The 18,272-nt window shown below is 38.7% G+C and overlaps 4 protein-coding genes across 5 annotated transcripts; 2 read left to right on the top strand and 2 right to left on the bottom strand.

Moving 5' to 3' along the window:
• Positions 1 to 271: 271 nt before the first annotated feature.
• On the bottom strand, positions 272 to 1,501 carry LOC8271757 (stress-related protein). The gene is made up of 3 exons (XM_002531838.4): positions 1,341 to 1,501; positions 1,024 to 1,248; positions 272 to 954 (listed from the first exon to the last, which is right to left on the bottom strand). Exons 1-3 carry the CDS (start codon positions 1,374 to 1,376, stop codon positions 505 to 507), a joined length of 711 nt encoding a protein of 236 aa, XP_002531884.1. The 5' UTR covers positions 1,377 to 1,501; the 3' UTR covers positions 272 to 504.
• A 207-nt stretch (positions 1,502 to 1,708) lies between these two features.
• LOC8271755 (alkylated DNA repair protein alkB homolog 8) lies at positions 1,709 to 4,897 on the top strand. Of its 2 annotated transcripts, XM_015727024.3 has the most exons (5): positions 1,709 to 3,350; positions 3,466 to 3,497; positions 3,652 to 3,858; positions 4,016 to 4,334; positions 4,420 to 4,897. In XM_015727024.3, the coding sequence occupies exons 1-4, from the start codon at positions 3,128 to 3,130 to the stop codon at positions 4,328 to 4,330; spliced, it is 777 nt and encodes a 258-aa protein (XP_015582510.2). In that variant the 5' UTR covers positions 1,709 to 3,127; the 3' UTR covers positions 4,331 to 4,334; positions 4,420 to 4,897. The 2 variants fall into 2 exon arrangements, with proteins under 2 accessions (XP_015582510.2, XP_002531882.2); XM_002531836.4 differs by having other exon boundaries at positions 4,016 to 4,897.
• A 5,471-nt stretch (positions 4,898 to 10,368) lies between these two features.
• Positions 10,369 to 11,409, bottom strand: LOC8271754 (translocator protein homolog). The gene has a single exon (XM_002531835.4). The coding sequence runs from the start codon at positions 11,281 to 11,283 to the stop codon at positions 10,711 to 10,713; it is 573 nt and encodes a 190-aa protein (XP_002531881.2). The 5' UTR covers positions 11,284 to 11,409; the 3' UTR covers positions 10,369 to 10,710.
• Positions 11,410 to 12,828: 1,419 nt separating this feature from the next.
• Positions 12,829 to 18,037, top strand: LOC8271753 (dol-P-Man:Man(5)GlcNAc(2)-PP-Dol alpha-1,3-mannosyltransferase). The gene is made up of 13 exons (XM_015727037.3): positions 12,829 to 13,209; positions 13,310 to 13,344; positions 13,472 to 13,609; positions 14,004 to 14,072; positions 14,654 to 14,811; positions 14,893 to 14,959; positions 15,063 to 15,116; positions 15,361 to 15,449; positions 16,478 to 16,594; positions 17,032 to 17,132; positions 17,285 to 17,363; positions 17,509 to 17,565; positions 17,667 to 18,037. Exons 1-13 carry the CDS (start codon positions 13,059 to 13,061, stop codon positions 17,836 to 17,838), a joined length of 1,287 nt encoding a protein of 428 aa, XP_015582523.2. The 5' UTR covers positions 12,829 to 13,058; the 3' UTR covers positions 17,839 to 18,037.
• Positions 18,038 to 18,272: the final 235 nt, after the last annotated feature.

Here is an 18,272-nt window from a genome sequence, read left to right as displayed (position 1 = left end):
GCATTTCAGTCCTCGTCTATATATGTTGGAGAGACAAGTTCACCACTAACTCTCTTTCTAATAAATGCCATCTGTTTGTCTTCAGTTCATTTCCGACAGTCGTCCTGTTGAGTATTGAGACATCTTAGTAATGAGTGTTGAGACATATTATGCATGTAGCTTTTCAATTGACTTTGAAATTGAAATTACAAGGTTGCCCACTGAACTAGACGTACCCATACATAACGTCATCGGCATATAAACCAAATTATATTATTTGGACATGTTTGCATGATTTCACGAAAGCTTGAATTAGTTTTTCAAAATTAATTTGCTATACAATCATTCATTTCTCTTCTAGTTTGAAGATTATTCACTTGCCCTTGGCTTAGTTATCAAATGCCAAAAACAACTACTCCCATAAAAGATGCAGGTCACAAAGAGACCCTCCATTAAATGTAATCTGAAACTGAACTCAACCCAGCGTCGGCATTAAATAAAACTAAAATCAAAATTGAGCAAGTCTCATAGCTCCGTCACTGCTTCACCGTTGGAAGAAATAGTAGGCCCATTTACCCCTCCATCAAACACCTTAGCAATCCACTCAATAGGAATCAAAGGCAAATACGCCGCCGCAGGATAACCTCTGTCAGCCGTATAACAGACGATCTCATTATATTTCTCAGACCAGTAAGCAGCAGTGGGGACTGCAATCTGAGCCGCTTGAGGAAACAATGGAAGCCTATTCAAACACCGCCAAACCGACACTGCATAATGCTCAGCAACCGGCTCATACATACAGTACAACTCCCAAGCCATCGGCTCATACATTTCATACACCCTCTTCGCTATATTCTTTGCTGCATCCACCACTCCCGCGCGCTGAACTTCACAAGCCACGGATCGAGCTTGGTTTGATGCATGTTTCACTAATGATGGCACAAGCCTGCCTAACTCTCCCAAAAAGTTTTCAATCTGCATGTAATCATTAACAGTTAATTGTAATACTAACACCCATATAACTAATGGGAAATGAAAAAGGACCTTCCGATCGACGAATTTGAAAAGTTCAAAAGGAATATCGCGAAACTTGTCGTAAACTGGACCGATAACGGTCTTGACTGTGGCTTCGACGGTCTTGACACCCGGTTTTAGTGGGCCGGAGTTTTCTTTGGCATATTCGTATATGCTTGAGAAACAAGCTAAAACGTAAACTGCCGCTGCTTGAACGAAATCTAAATACTTTAGCTTTTTATCGTCATCTGGAACCTTCAACAAAATCACACAAAAGAATCAATAAAAATTGGTCATCGGAAAGGGAAAAAAGTAAAAAGAAAATTTGGGTTTGTATATGATCCTACCAGTAGTGTCAGTTCTTCCACTTCAGATTCCGCCATTTGTGTCTATTTAGTTTCTGCAAACTGACAAATTGAGAATTAAAACGAAGGAGGCGATGGAAAGCTGTTGAGCTTATTACTTCCCGCTTTATAGCAATCCTGGTGCCGGTTTAATGATACATTGGCTACGTGGTAAAATCTGAGTCGTCGATAAAGTCAAACGGTAAGCAAATTTAATCCAATGACAAGTCTAGTCCAGTCCCGCCGTCGATGTATCAAATCATCTGACACGTGGAAGGAATGCGGCGGCTAGAGCATACGTGGCATTATCTAATGGCGCTACAGAGTGGATGAGATGGGGGGGGGGGGGGGGAATGGCACAGATTGCTATACACTTACCTATTCGGCACAAGAAACGAGATGGTCACCATTAGTTACGTCGTCGTGTCGTGAATGTCGTGGGCTATTCTCTTCTTGGGACGTGGATCAGTTACAAGAAAAGCCAGCAAAAGTAACCATTTCTAGGTTACGCAATGGATAGCCTCGACTGTCCTGATCCTGGCCCAACATTAAAATTGAGAGAAAATTTCTTGGCTAAATGCATCTGTATGTAGCCATCTAAATTCTCTCTTTCTTCTTCCTCTTTATTCCTTGCTAGTTCTTTACCACTTCTCCAGGAAAACAAACACGATGTCTTCTTAAAGATAAAACAAAGAAAAGGCATATATTATTGATATTGTCAATGTTGTAATCAATGACACGGAGGGATCTTATTAATTATTTCTGTATCTGGAAAAAAACAAAGGACGAGGTTTGGGAAAAGTGTTGTTAAAGAAATTGAGAATTGGAGGGGAAATAGATATGGTTTTCTATATTGCTGTGCAACTGATGAAGTAGATTCTTTTATCTACTTAGATTCACTTTGTTTCTTTAAATGCTTCATATTAGATAATGGATTTTGAAACATCTAAAAAGTGAAAAGAAGAAGAGAGGATGGAGCATTTGAAAGGCAAGGCAGAAGAAAGGTAAACGAAAAGTGATGTAATTTTTTGAGGAAACAGAGATTAATCATGGTGTTGATATTTTATTCTTTTTTAGTGCCAATTTGTTCGGCCCAATTTCTTTCAGCTGGTTTCCCTTTTTTGACAGCCTAACTGAGTTTACCTATTCTTTTCCGCCTCTGCTTCACCTGATCAAGCCGTCATTAAATCATTATTTACCTAATTGCTTTAAGTATTGGTCCATTTACAAAGGAATAAAGAAAGTAAACTAAATACCAATTCTATGGAATTGAATTTCTTTCCAAATTGGCCTTGCTCTTCTAGAGGCAAGTTCCAGTTCCACCTACTTATGGGAAAAATATCTACTTAAAACAAGTGGCACGGAGGAGGCAGTAGCAAGTACTCTCTTTCTGCAACTTCTCTGCACTGAGGTTGGGCTGGGCTAATAATATTTCAAGCTAATAGACATGATCCGCGAGCACCAATTCTTAGAACTTTTATTTTTCTATTTTTGTCATTTTGTGAATTTATGTCGTTTATCCAAAAACGGACATTTGGGCTCTTACAAATTACAGGAACCCAAAATGACATGTCGTCTATTTTCAACAAAGAATCAGTGGTTTGTTGTTCTATCAGGATATAGCAAAATCTTCTCCACCAGCTTTTTTTACTGTCACGCTTAGAGTGTCGTTTACAATGAATTACACAAGAACCGTGGAAGCACACGGTGTGTCGTTTAGGAAGTACCAGTATACTGGCGGGCGAGGCACAATAACTAGAGTTTTGCTTTGAACATTTTATAGAGAGCGAATGGAGGACGAAAAGACGATTCTGAAAGAAGTGTTCGGCGAGTCATCAGAAAGCGAAGCCGAAGAATCAATCGTTTTTTCTTCATTGCACGACGATGGATCTCACTCAACTACTGATCAAAACCCTACCTGGGAACTGATTCATCAAATCAACGGCCTATGGTTGTGCAGAAACTTCCTTTCTTCTCACCAACAGTCCACCCTGCTTTCCCATATTCAAAACGGTGGGTTTCATTCCGCTACCTTCTGCTTCTGTTCGGTTTCTTTCTTTTCAGCTTTTCTATTACTAGAAACGATCCATTTTAACTTTGATCCGTGCTTCGTGATTCGGGGTTGCAGAGGGATGGTTCACGGAGTCCTCAAACAATCAGGTGCGTAAACTTTGAAATTTGAGATTAAGTTTTATTCTTTTAGATAATTAGTTTTCCTGTTCACATGATTCTTTAGTTACACAATGAGCTAGACATAGACATGGTGGAAAGCAGCTGACTTTGGGGTCTAATGAAATGTTGATTCTTTCAACAGGCTATGAGATTTGGAGATCTCCCATCCTGGGCCATTCAACTTTCTCATTCTATTCGTGAAGTGGTGCTCTTTGGTGATCAGATCTCTCAATCTCCAAACTTGGGTAGCTGTGATGAGGAAAATGGCAGCACTCTGCTGCCATCAAATTTGTTGTGGAGAGAGCCACTGTTTGATCAATTAATCGTCAATGTTTACCAACCAGGTGAGGTGCGACGCAATTTTCTGAGTCAGGTCATCAATTACTATGTCTTACATAGGCCTGGAGATTAGCTTTTAGAACTGAATAGTGATAACTGATAAGTCATATGGTCTCCTTTTACTACAATGTTTGAATTCAATAATTTGCTGCTTGCATAATGCGCAGGGGATCTGTGCGCATGTTGACCTCATGCGCTTTGAAGATGGAATCGCAATCGTCTCCCTGGAGTCATCTTGTGTGATGCATTTCACACAAGTTAGGGCAGTGGATGCCAATGAGAAGGGAGAAAAGGACCAGGACATGACAAGTATTCCTGTTTACTTAACCCCTGGATCCCTTGTTTTATTATGGGGAGACGCTCGCTACCTCTGGAAGCATGAGATTAATCGCAAGCCGGGATTTCAAATGTGGGAAGGGCAGGAATTAAGTCAGAAGAGGAGAACATCTATAACACTGAGAATGCTTTGCCCTTCTGTGTAGCAAGGTGCAAGATTCTTCTATTTCTTGGTAGAATAGAAAAGGTTTATTATCACATTGGCAAATTTGTTGAGATTTTCTTCGCTCTTCAGTATATTCCTCTTGGCGAAAATTTTCCGAAACCAGTGCATGTCTGTGTAATGAAGGACACAATTCTAGCCAAAGTTTCTGAGAGTCGGTGGGTCTCCTACTCTTCTATGATTCATTTACATTTTGGAAGACACGGCAGAGTCCAAGCCATAGGTGTTGAGCATTGGCAGAAGAACAATTACAAGGGAGGATGCCTTGCCTTAACAGACACCTGTCAAAAAACCCAAGACTCTGAATTTCAGGTAATCTAGTTCAAGCACCCGCCCTAACAATTACTGGTTAGAGTAGCGGACGCAGAGTACTTCAAGTTAAGAATCCACAAGAACTTAACTTATCTTGAATTGTTTCCTAAAGTTATCCAATAGATTTTGTGAAAAGATTTGAATATGAAGGCTTGAGATGTTTATTGATCAATGATGTGTAATTGTATTGTTTTTGTATTCTGAGTTACAAGATGAATATGCATTATGTTATATACAACATGAGTGTAACGGTCCTATTGCTAATTTGTTCAATTCCAACGTTAATTTCCTGTTAGGGAGAGGTAGAAGCAGCCTTTTCCCTTAGGGGAGAGGTGTTGCTCCTTCTTTCCTAGCTAGGCCTGTGATGATCTAGAAGTCTGAGGCCAGTGACCATCAGTCAAAGACCGTCAGTCCTTACGGGTGGTCTTTGCCTGCTGAGCTTTGTCATTGTGGTATGATTTGGTTCTTCAACATTCCCCCTCAAGGTGGGTGCGAATAAATTGATAAAACCCATCTTGCTTAGAAGTCTTTGGTGGCTTGCTTTGTCTAGGGCCTTGGTGAAGACGTCTGCCAGTTGTTCGTGGCTTCTGACAAACGGGGTTGTAATTTCTCCTGATTGGACTTTTTCTCTTATGAAGTGGCAGTCAACTTCAATATGTTTAGTCCTTTCGTGAAAGACTGGGTTTGATGTTATGTGTCTGGTTGCTTGGTTGTCACAGTACATCTCCATTGGATCTTTGCACTTTACTCCTATGTCAGTGAGCACTTGCTTAATCCAAACAAGCTCGCTAGCTGTTGATGCCATGGCTCGGTACTCAGCTTCAACACTAGATCTTGCTGTTACTGATTGCTTTTTGCTTTTCCACGTTACCAGATTTCCTCCTACAAAGATCTGAACCCGGAGGTTGATTTTCATCGCGATTGCGCCTAATCGCATCGGAGAAACCAAAGTAACGATGTTAGCATTATTATTATTCTTCATCAAAATACCTTGGCCTGGAGTACCCTTGAGATATCTTAGGATTCTGTCGACCACATCCAGGTGGGCAGTACGGGGAGCATGCATAAATTGGCTAATCATGCTTACGACATAGCTAATATCAGGCCTGGTGACGGTTAGATAGATCCATTTTCCTACCAACCGCTGGTAGTGACTTATGTCACTTAAAGGGTCGCCATCCTCTAGATTGAGACGGTTTTTCGTTTCCATTGGAGTATCTACAGGCTTGGCTCCTATTTTTCCTGTTTCTTGCAGAAGATCTAGGACATACTTTCTTTGAGATAGGAATACTCCTTTATGAGATTTGGCTATTTCTATTTCGAGAAAGTAAGTTAGTTGACCGAGATCCTTGATATCAAATTCTTTCTTTAGAGCTTGTTTTACTTCCTCAATCTCCTTATTACTATTTCCTGTAATAATAATATCATCCACATATACTAAAATAATTATGGTGTGAGTGTGCGTGTGTTTAACAAACATAGACGAGTCAGAGGTACACTTGCTGAAATTAATTTTTAAGAGAAACTGACTAAGCTTGGCATACCATGCTCTCGGTGATTGTTTCAGCCCGTAGATTGCCTTTTTTAATTTACATACCAGGGAAGGCTCAGAGGCTAATGTATGTCCTGGTGGAAGTTTCATGTATACCTCTTCGGCTAGGGACCCTTGAAGAAATGCATTCTTGACATCCATCTGAAATAAGCTCCACCCTGAGTTAGTAGCAACAGACAATAAAATAAGGACTGTGCTCATTTTAGCTACTGGGGCAAAGGTCTCTTGGTAATCTACACCATAAGTTTGGGTAAAACCCTTTGCTACTAGCCTGGCTTTGTACCTTTCAATGGTACCATAATGTTTGTATTTGATCTTATATACCCATTTACAGCCAACTGGTTTTTTATTTGATGGTAGGGTAACAAGATCCCAAGTTTCATTTTTTTCAAGGGCCTGGAGCTCTTCTTTCATAGCCTTACACCAATTAGGATCGGTGTTGGCATCATAGAAAGAGGTAGGCTCAGTGTGTGATGTGAGAGTATTTAAATAGGTCCTGTATGAGGATGATACAAAGTTATAACTAATAAAGTGATGAATAACTTTACGATACTGAATTGGACACATAGTCCTTTAGCCGAGCAGGAGGTCTGGTTGGTCTAGTAGATCTTCGCAGGGCGAGTTCTTCTGTTGGTGACTCATTCCGTAGGGCAAGTTCTTCTGTTGGTAACTCAAGATCTCCCCCTGAAGAAATTGCCACAGGAATGGAAGGCATTCCCCCTGAAGGGTTAGGGCTAGGGCCAGCGATGGGCACACAAGGGTGCTCCTGAGCGGAAGAAGTACCCTAAAGAATGCTGTCAAAAAAGGAAGAGTTAGAGGGAAATAGATCTGCTGAGGGAACTGTGGGAGGAATGGGATCACAAGGAAAGAAAGGGGTGGTTTCGTGAAAGGTCACATCTCGGGAAATGTAGGATTTGTAAGTGGTAGGATCATAACATTTGTAGCCTTTCTTTTCTGAGGAATATCCTAGGAAGATGGTTTTGACACAACTTTTGTCCAACTTATGATGACGTCTGATGTGAACAAAGGCAGTGCAACCAAATATTCGAATATGACCGAGGTCAATTTTGCTTTGTTTAAGAAGCTCCAGAGGGCTGAGATTGTTAAGAACAGAGCTGGGGAGCCGGTTGATGAGATAAGCGGCGGTAAGGAGGGCATCCGACCAAAATATGTGAGGAACATTGTTTTGAAAAAGGAGAGTACGAGTAACTTCAAGAAGATGTCTATTTTTCCTTTCTGAAACCCCATTTTGTTCAGGGGGTATAAATGCAAGTAGTTTAGTACAAAATACCGTTTTGAGAAAAAAATTCAGAAAAGTTCTTATTGACATATTCAGTGCCATTATTTGAGCGAAATTTTTTAATTTTGGCGTTGTACTGATTTTTAATAAAGATAAAAAAGTTAAGGAAACATGTAAAAACCTCATTTTTGCCTTTTAGTAAATAAATCCAAGTAAGTCGTGAGTAATCGTCAATAAAAGTGACAAAATAGCGGAAATGATTATGGGAGGTAATGGGAGTAGGTCCCCAAACATCAGAGTGGATTAAATCAAATAATTTTTCTGATTTGGTAGACGATGATGGAAAAGGTAATCTAGTATGCTTTGAAAATTTGCAAACATCACAACAGCTTGAATCTATTTGAAGTTGAAAAATTTGTTTCAAAATTTTGTCGGACGGATGCCCAAACCGCCTATGCATCAATAAGCCTTGGTTAGAGGAATTGGTGGTGGTCATACACTGACTAGGAGTGGTGAGATAGTATAGGCCATTTTGAAGGTATCCTTCACCAATCGTCTTCCCGGTGAGTCGGTCTTGAAAGATTACAGTAGATGGTGAGAAAATAACATTGCAATTTAAAGTTTTGGTGATTTGACAAACAGATAATAAATTAGATTTAAAAGTAGGCAGAAGAAGAATATTTGGTACTAGTTTATTAAACAATTTAGATGAGCCAAAACCAGAGATTTCAGCTCGATTTCGATTAGCAACGATCACATGTTGGGAATTTGTCGGGACAAAATTATGTAATTTGGTCGGATCCCAGGTTATGTGATCCGTTGCACCGGAATCAATAATCCAAGTAGAGTATTTATTTGTAGCATGTTGCGATACCAAACCTGACCCCTTGGAATTCTGAGGCTGTAGAAGAGACTGGAGCTGAGAAATTATTTGGAAAATTTGAGAATTTTCGGTTTGATTAATTTCTGGGCGGGTTGGTGGGTCACGGTCGGATCCGGGTTGGCCCGAGCTGTGGGGTGGGTTGGCCCATTGTTTGGCCATGGTAGGGTGAGCCCATGACCTATGTGGGTCGATCGAATGCAGCTGTGTCGGGTCGGGTTGGAAGGTCCGATCTGCTAGCTACATCTGATCCAGTAAACATGTCGAAATTTTTAGGTTTCGACATGTTTACTCCTATGCCGCTAAACCTTTCTCCCTTCCTTTCTTCTCTATCCCGCATGTTGCCTTGTCTCCCTCGCTCGCCTCTGCTGTGATTCGGCCTGAGGTGAGGATGGAGATGCCAACACCGTTCGAACGTGTGACCCGGCTTTTTGCAGTGGTCACACCGCTCGACGTGAGTAGGCATCCCCCTGCCTCGAGCCGTTTCGCGTGAGTGCGAAGCGAAAGCTCTCCCTTCTGTGTCCTGGCCCTATGTCGTCGTTCCCATGGTGATCCGTCTTTTTTCCTCTTGTTGTATGAGGGCGATGACAGTGTCGAGCGGAGGGAGGTTGTGAGACAGCAAAATCTGGGACCGAAGAGCTTCATAGGTGGAGTCGAGACCACCCAGGTACGTGTAAACTAAGTCTTGCTCTGCCCTCTTCCTCGCTTCTTCGGGGTCGGCAGTAGGTGGGAGGTAACTCAGGAGTTCCTCCCACCGAGTCAATACCTTAGTCGCGTAGACAGAGCTGGACTTGGTCCCTTGTTTGATATGGGCTAGTTCTTGTTTCAGATTAAAAATGTGTGCGAAATTCTATTTTTGGCCGTATAGATTTTTCATTTTTGCCCATACTGCCTGTGATGATGCCAGAAGCATACACAATCTGGCAATCTGAGGCTCTATCGTGTTTGTTAGCAAGGACATGACCAAATGGTCAGTGGCTTGCCATTCTTCGATGGCCTCCAGTTTTTCCTTCGTTGGTTGGTTTAGATTCTTTACTTCTGGCCTGCTTAGGGTTCCTGTTATGAACCCTAGCTTCTTCCGGCCACTAAGGCCGATGTACACAGCCCTTGACCATTCAAAGTAGTTCTGATTGCCTCTTAACTCAATGTTTGTGAGTTTTGTGAGGTTGCTGTGAGACATGATGAAGTTTTTCTGATCTTACTGGGTAGATGATGACATGATTAATCCTGCTCTGATACCATATGAAAAGATTTGAATATGAAGACTTGAGATGTTTATTGATCAATTATGTGTAATTGTATTGTTTCTGTATTCTAAGTTACAAGATGAATATGCATTATGTTAGAGTGTAACGATCCTATTGTTAATTTGTTCAATTCCAACGTTAATTTCCTGTTAGGGAGAGATAGAAGCAGCCTTTTCCCTTAGGGGAGAGGTGTTGCTCCTTCTTTCCTAGCTAGGCCTGTGATGATCTAGAAGTCTGAGACCAGTGACCATCAGTCAAAGACCGTCAGTCCTTACGGATGGTCTTTGCCTGCTGAGCTTTGCCATTGTGGTATGATTTGATTCTTCAATAGATTTTCCATCCGAGCAACTTCCATCTGGGGTTGCTTAGGTAGTTTGTATTCAAAAAGCGAGTCTGGGTTTTGTTTCTTTTTTTCTTTTTTCTTTTTTCCTTTTCTTTTGCCTTTCATGTATAAAGTATCCAAATCATGAATTGTTAGTTCCCTGTGTTCAAGTTGTGTTTCTTTTATGTAATGTTATCCCGGACCTGGATGCATGGATATTGAAACTGGTGATGCAGTAATCCTGGGTAACATGAATATTGAAGCTTATCCTTCATCCTAATAGTAGATCCCAATGATCAAAGTTTATAGGGTTGATTAATTTTTTTTTTTTTAATAATTCAGAAAATCAGGAATCTGTCTATAAATTTTACATGCATAAAAAAAGTACATCGGACATGTAACTGAATTCTGAATAAACATTTCTGATTCTGGAATGCAAATGCTATTGCAAGAGGGAAGAAACACAAATTACAAAATGAATAATGTCTTTCCAAGCTTTTATAACGTTTCTAAGATAAGATTCAAACCTTATAAACATTTCTAAGACCTTTTTACAATAAGACGTGACAAATCCACAGTACCAATATATACCATGTACACGGACGGACATAACAAGTAGAAACCGAGAAGAAAAGAGGAAAAGATCTTTCAAAAGAGAAAAGAAGAAAAGAAAAGAAAAGAAACCTTTTACAAGATCAATGATCTCCTGCATTCATGTACCTGATCAAGTATCCAACACTAAGCGAAATAAAACCAAAATGTAACGAGTCTTAACGAAGCACTATTAACTATCCTCATCTTCTGTATAATTCAAAGAAAAACGAGCTTAAGATTTACAATGGCTAAAAATGCAGCCCAAGTCAAAGAAGGCTTAACCAAATCTCCAGCAATGGGATTCACCTCTTTAAACTGACGAGAGCAGCCAACAAGAGATCCAAACATAGCCAAGCAGACGACCAAACCAACCCAAGTAGCATCCATACGAAAAACGATAGGATCCCATATTAAACCCAAACCAAGCTGAGCCAAGTAAAAAGAAAGAGCCGCAGGCTTCTTATGAAATCCTCCTTCAGCCCAAACAAGCCACGCAGAGAGACCCATTAAGAAACTCGAAGCCAAGCACGTAAAATGGAGAGCCCACATAGGCGGGAACCAGAAAGGTTTGGTAGAAATGGGACCGTAGCCATTCCTAGAGCCGAAAAAATAGATGTTGAAGAGGGTTAGAGAAAGAGGAAAAGCAACAGCTATAGCTAATGATCTGATGCCTCGTTTGGCCATAGCCATCCTCTTGTCTCGCCTACTATAAGTCCTCATGTCAGTTTCCTTGGGGGTGTCGGATTGGTGAGGGTCTTTGGTACGGTGTTTGATGCTTTGGGAATCCATAATTGAAGAGGAGGATGATATTTGAGAAACAGAGGAAGCAGAACTGTGCGTTGCGGGAGGAATTTCAGGGGAGCAGAAAATATGTGTTTATAAAAGAGAAAGAGAGAGCGAGTTTTACTCTTCGGTGGTGTGTTTTGATGGTGGGGGATATGAGCGACACGTGCGCGGAGAAGACGGAAAGGAAAATGTACAACGTACATGGAAAAGTAACACGTGGGTGGCTTAAACTGCTAGCAAAGGAGAAGTAGAAGCTGTAATCCCGAATCTTCTACTTGCAAATAAAATAAAATATTGTAGTTTGAAGATTGTTGTTATCATGAAGAAACTGGATAAGCTCTCACTCTTGTCTTAATTTGAGTAAATTCAAACTGTTAGTGTCACTCACCTCAATGCGGACAGCACCATAAACATAACATCAAGCGGCCTGAAATTTCTCCTTCTAGACAACCTTCTCCAGCGAATCAAAACGGCCTTCCCCCCTAGTTTGCATACAGTTCAATCCCCATGCAGTGTGGTTGAGGAAGCAAACATCTCCGGTTTTAGTTTCCGATAACATTCTGGATTATACTGTAACTGTATGATTAACTTGGAGGTTCTTTTAAATAGCTGCAATAAAAATAAGTTAGAAGAGTGTTCAGGTGAAGATTTATTTTATGCTCAAGTAATGACTTAGATAAAGAGTTAAAATTGCATTTGCTGACAAATGAGATTTGAGAGAGTGTTTATAGATCTGGTTTGAAAGTAAAGTCAGTTATAGAGAGAAATTTCTGATTTGAGTGAAGTAAAATATGTTCCCCAATCTTCTCAAATGTCGCGAGTTTGATCACTTATTGTTTTGAAGCTTTCTTGGAGAATTAGCTGTGGCTGGCCTTAGATTGGTATATATCAATTCTATTTAAATAAAACATGAATTGAATTTAGTTTTTTTTTTTTTGAAAGATAAATACTATAAATACTTATTTGAAGTTTCTCGTGTTATGTGGTTTTGTTTTTGTGTTTTCAAAAGTAGCACTTTTCAAATTTCCAAATTGGATCCAGAATTAATGGATTAGTATAAGTCTATCCCGAATTGGATCCAAAATTAATGGTTCAAATATCATTTTAATTATGAATCAAAGGGTATTGTAGTATGAAATATTAAGAGCTGTTTTACCATTACAATAAAAATTAGTAGCAAATTAAAAAATATCATACCTTTTTGTTACATAATATGATAGATACATAAAATATAAAATACAAGAAATTGTAGAACGTATTTTTTTACTATATATCCTTTACTGATAAGTTAATTTAAATAAATTAAATGCGAAAATTTTATTTACAAAACAAATTTAGTTGATGTAATATAAGGTTGCAATTTAATCTTTATTTTAATTTATTAACACACAATTCCTCAATAGATAGATATAATTAATGGGCCACACTTGATATAATAGTTTAAGAAAAGACTGAAATAACTTATTTATAAAAGTACAGGGATGAAACTGCTTTAATAGCAAGACTCAAAGAGGTCTTTATAATTATTCTAAAAGATTATTAAACTGTTTAATTTTTTTTTTTAATGTTTTCGAGTACAGGGGATCAAAAGAGCTTCCGGTTAAAACAGAAGTCCCGACTCCACGACTTCGGCTGAAAAAGTAAAGAAAAATCAGATCCAACGGCTAACAAATCATAATGAAAGTGAAATAGATACGAGATGGTGCTTTAGATATCTTGAAAATTGTTGTTAGCCAACAGCAATCGTACTTACGCATCTGTAAAATCGTACCGGGGACATGGCACTTAAATCAGGGAGGAAGGTGAAACCGTCCCCAAGTTCCAAAGCTTCTGCCCTCAAACTCTTGAAAAATCCGAAAATAGCCTTTTCCTTGGCATTAATTGTCTTGGATGCTCTCCTAGTTGCTCTTATCATCGCCTACGTTCCCTGTAAGATGAACAATTCTACTTCTTTCCACCGTTCAATTTGTTGTACCTCTTCGAAGAAAAAAGCATTTTGAGGTAAATGTCAACTTTTATTGATTTTCAGATACAAAGATTGACTGGGACGCTTACATGTCACAGGTGCATTTTTATAAAGACCTTCACTTTCTGGTTTTATACTAATTTTGAAGTGGAAAAACTAATTTTAATTTTAGCTTGTTTTAGTTTAAAAAGAAAGGATAATGTGAATTGGCTGATAAATTAACAGGTAACTGGATTTCTTCAAGGAGAAAGGGACTACAGTAACTTGAAAGGTGATACAGGGCCGTTGGTCTACCCAGCTGGCTTTCTTTATATTTACTCTGCCATTCAATATATTACAGGAGGGGAGGTCTATCCTGCTCAGGTTATCTAAAGTTGCTCTCTTTTTATTTCTTTTTCTTAGAGTTTGGTGTTTGAGTACATTCTATAGAAGGTTGTGCATTGGATGGTATTCTCTGGTGTTATATTAATGATTTTTATTGTGTAAAATTAAATTTATGAAGTGGTTCATAGTCTTCACTTTGCTGAATACATCTTTGACTAAGTGTTGATATACTCCACACTCCATAGTATCAATTTGGGTTGGATTAGGATTTCTCTCTCCTGTATCAGTCACTTTCTTTTTGTAATGCTTGCATACTTAACATTGTTTCTTATGGTTTTCTTTCTTAGTATTTCTTTTAATTTTTGAAGTATTTTTATGATTTCTTTTGCATTAAATTATGAACTAGTGAAATCTTTTTGCTCCATGGTTGCAGATATTCTTTGGCTTGTTATACATCATTAATTTGGGTATCGTCTTATTCATCTATGTGAAGACTGGTGTGGTATGATAATTCTCTCTTGTTTGATCTATCCATGATTATCACTAGATAGTCAAATTCTTAATTCTGTTGATTTGGTTAGTAAGTAGGTTTTGTTTGACTAGCGTTTGATTCCTGGAGGGCTTACCTTCGGCTGGACTTAGTACAATGCAGGAAGACTAGCTAGTAATGCCACTTTTCAGTAATATCAAAAACAGGAAAAGATATTAAAGGAAGGATTCATGATTTATTTCGTCTTAATCTAGTTCGTGCAGCTGCATATGGTGTTTTGATCTGCCCCAGTCTTCATGCCTGTTGTTGATCTAGTGAGGATGTCTGGCAGTAGAGCTATCTTATAGAACTAAGTGCTGAAGAATACTGATATGTTGAAAGATGGGTCATTAATAGCAATAGAGTTGAGATAAGGACAAGTTTTAGTAATGAACTAGGAACTGGGAGACAGGAGGGGGAGAGGTAGACAGGGAAGTGAAAACTAGTAGCTTTGTGTATCAGAATGGCCTTGGTGCTCACTCAGCATGCTGTATGTTGTGGGATTTTTTGCCTTCATATTCATAGGATCTTGCTTTGCGTTAAATATCTTGCAGCTTCCATGGTGGGCTCTTATCTTGCTTTGTCTCTCCAAAAGAGTGCACTCAATCTTTGTACTGCGTCTCTTTAATGACTGTTTTGCAATGACACTTCTCCATGCTGCATTGGCCTTACTTATTTACCAACGGTGGTATATTGGGCTGATTTTTTTCAGGTAACAGTTACATTCTTAATTCTTACTGCGAGGTTTTGGTATAAAATGAACTTGGTATAACTCTCTTCTTTATTTGCATAGTGGGGCTGTTTCAATAAAGATGAATGTGCTTCTTTATGCTCCCTCTTTATTGCTTCTTATGTTGAAGGTACATAAACATCCAATTACTTGAATTTCTTAGAGTTTGCTCCTTAGCTGTTTTTATAGCACTCAAGTCAGTGTTGCTTTTCTTGTAAACATTTGTTTCACAGGCTATGGATATTACTGGGGTGATATTGGCTTTAGCTGGTGCAGCGCTAGTGCAGGTGCTTATTGCTTTTCCTCCTCAGACTATTTCTCTATGTAGGGATAGAATGAATCCTAAATTCTTGTCCACAAAATTGTGTTTTTTCTCATAAAAGATACTTACGGAGCATTTTGAGTATAGCAAAATAGCCATATCTTCTAATTTCTTTCCTATGTTGTTAGGTGAGTTGGCCTAAGTACTGCAGTGGCATCATATGCTCAATTGTTCATTTATATCCGCATGCTTAGCGAATGGTTCTGCAGATTCTATTGGGGTTTCCCTTTTTAGTCTCCTATCCGATTGCATATATTTCAAGAGCATTCAACCTTGGGCGTGTCTTCATCCACTTTTGGTACTTCTTATATGACACTCTGGTGCAAACATCTGAATACCTTTTTATGTTCACTTGGATTAATCTGATCAATTGGTTCTGCAAGTTAACAGAGTAACTTAGCTTTTTAATAAACTGAAAATACTAGACATTCTCTTTTTCCTTGAGACATTGCGAGATTTGAGTGCATGTGCTTCATATGTCATGCTTCACATCAAAGAGGTGGCTATAAAGGTTGTCTTTCCTTGAAGTTGTTTCTAAATATGTTCTCAAGGATCTTGGCTTCTTGAATTCCTACTTATAAGGAGTTTAGTTATTTATAAACTTGTAATCCAACTAAGAAGGATGGGTGGGAATCTGTGAACATGATTATAGGAAATTTGTGGGAATCTGTGGATATGAATGTAGGAAATTCTTATCTGGGTAAAATTCTGCTTTGTTTTTGTATTACAGCTCTTGCAATTTATTGCAATTTCCAAGATCCAGTTTCTTCCTCTAGAGAGGCTAAATTTGGATCTTAAGTTAGTCATACGAAGATGCATGTTCTTTTGCTCGTCATTTTTTAGACAGTCAAGAGCTTATCTGGTGCATATGTTATTGTTTTTGTTATCACAAAATCTAGAGAGGAAGAAAGAAGGATGGAGTCAGCGATATTCATCCTACTGTAGTATTTCAGAAATTCAGGCATTAGAACTTCCTCTGGCGGTTAATGATCAATAAAAAAGAACTCTAGCTTTGTAGCGTAGCAAAAGTACCTGATTGCTGAAGCTGTGGGGTACAAAAAGGGTTGTGGAAAGATTTCGAATTAGTCTGTCCTTTGGAGTCCTCTTCATGGGGAAAAAAGTCATAATTATTTTGATTAATGTGTTTCTAATCATCTCATATTATGTCGTTAGGATACATTGTAGCTGAATTTTGCAGTTATGGCTGTTGTTTGAACATGTACTGGTGATTTAAAGTTCTTATTTGTTAAGGTTTTGTACAATATCCTTTTATGATTGATGTAACTGGCTTTTGTTCAAAATGTAAATTTCATTGTTTTCTGTCAGGTCTGTTAACTTCAAGTTCGTTCCGGAACATGTTTTTGTATCAAAGCAATTTGCTGTCTCCTTGCTGATTGCTCACCTTGGATTGCTTGCAGCTTTTGCCCATTATAAATGGTGCAAGTAAGTGAAGCATTTGAGTTTATAACTATGACTATATAGGGTTTATTGCATTTTGAGATTGCAAGAGGATGTAAAGTTTGGTGCTAATTTTCTGCAATTTGTTTTACTTTAGGAATGCTTACCAATTATTATATGAATGGTGTACACTATGTTATGAACTCCAATCCCTATATTAGGCTTTTGCCTAGTTACTGCTTGCAGGAGATCTATTCCAACTAAAGGTTTATATTAGGTCCTTGTCTGCCGAATTGGTTGTCTCTGCCTGATCCAAGACTATTTGATATACCATTCATAGATGATATGTCAAAATTTATAGTTCCGTTTGTGCTGGTATGGTCATCGGCACTACTGCAGCAACTTGCTTCAAGAACCCTCATGCAACAAATATCTGATTTTGCTTGAAAGCTTTTCACTTACTGTTTTTTGTTTACTTGCAGGCTTGAAGGAGGGCTTTTTAACTTTTTGCATTCAAGAATTTGGCGATCATCTGCTCTTACAAGTATTAGTAGTTCCCCCATTAAGATTCTCAAGGAAGAACGTGAGTATGATGATCTTGGTTTTTGAGGGTGACCAGAACCCTATTCTTCATTGCTTGTTCTATTTACTTCTCTCCCTCTCTCTCTGTTTTTTGTTTTTTGCTTCTTTCTTGTTTATCTGCTTGTATATTGAATCTTGGTCGGATTGATTCAGATATTATGACAACTATGTTTTCGGGGAACTTCATTGGCATTTTATGTGCCCGCTCGCTGCATTATCAATTCTACTCATGGTGAGATCTGCAAACAAAACCCTTCTGTGTATTTCTTTCTTCTCTCTCATGCTCAACTTTTGCCTGCTGCATTAATGCTTGTGAGAGTGCCTTCAACATTTGCGACTTGAAGTTCCATTTAATCTCACAACATCTGCTACTGCAGGTACTTCTATAGCTTGCCTTATCTATTGTGGAGAACGCGTTTCCCTACATTGCTACGGTATCTTTTCCAGCTTTGCTACTGCTCTCATAATAGTCATTGCATAATGCTTTCTTGTACAACTGTGATTAATATTTCTGATCTGGTGTATTCTTGTGCAGTTTGGTTCTGTTTGCAGGTGTGGAGTTTTGCTGGAACGTTTATCCTTCCAACATTTTTTCATCTGCATTGCTTCTATGTCTCCATTTAGTTATCCTCTGGGGTCTGTGGTCAGCTCCATCTGAATACCCTTACGTGGAGGACAAATTTTCGACCAGACAGAAGAACAGATGAAGACCCTTTTTTCTTTCCTTTTCTTCGAGATTTTATTAAGGTGTCTTTTATTGAAGTCTAAATTAGTACAAAATATTACTTCTGAATAGAAAACAGAGAGAAAAGGATAGCAGCTGGAAGCTGGTGCTGTTCTTGATTGTATTGTCTTTTTCACTTCAAATTTTGAATGAGAATTGGCGCTCCCATTCCATTTATTAAATGCCATTTTGGATCAACCTATCGAAAGGACAGATTTACCCTTCCTATCCTTTTCAGGGGCCTGCTTTATTCCATCACTCCCGAAAGAAAGAAGGTTTCTATTTCTAGTTCCTAATAAGAGACCAAAGAAAAGGAGCTGTTGCAGCTTCAAGACATAAATTTATTTGGTCCAGCTTTTAAATCTTATTAATTAGTCTTCCAAAATACTATTGCAGTATTGCAAGCATTATTAGATT

The sequence above is a fragment of the Ricinus communis genome, chromosome 1 (assembly GCF_019578655.1).
Source record: "Ricinus communis isolate WT05 ecotype wild-type chromosome 1, ASM1957865v1, whole genome shotgun sequence".
Lineage (NCBI taxonomy): Eukaryota > Viridiplantae > Streptophyta > Magnoliopsida > Malpighiales > Euphorbiaceae > Ricinus > Ricinus communis.
This window is presented reverse-complemented; position numbering and strand designations above follow the sequence as displayed.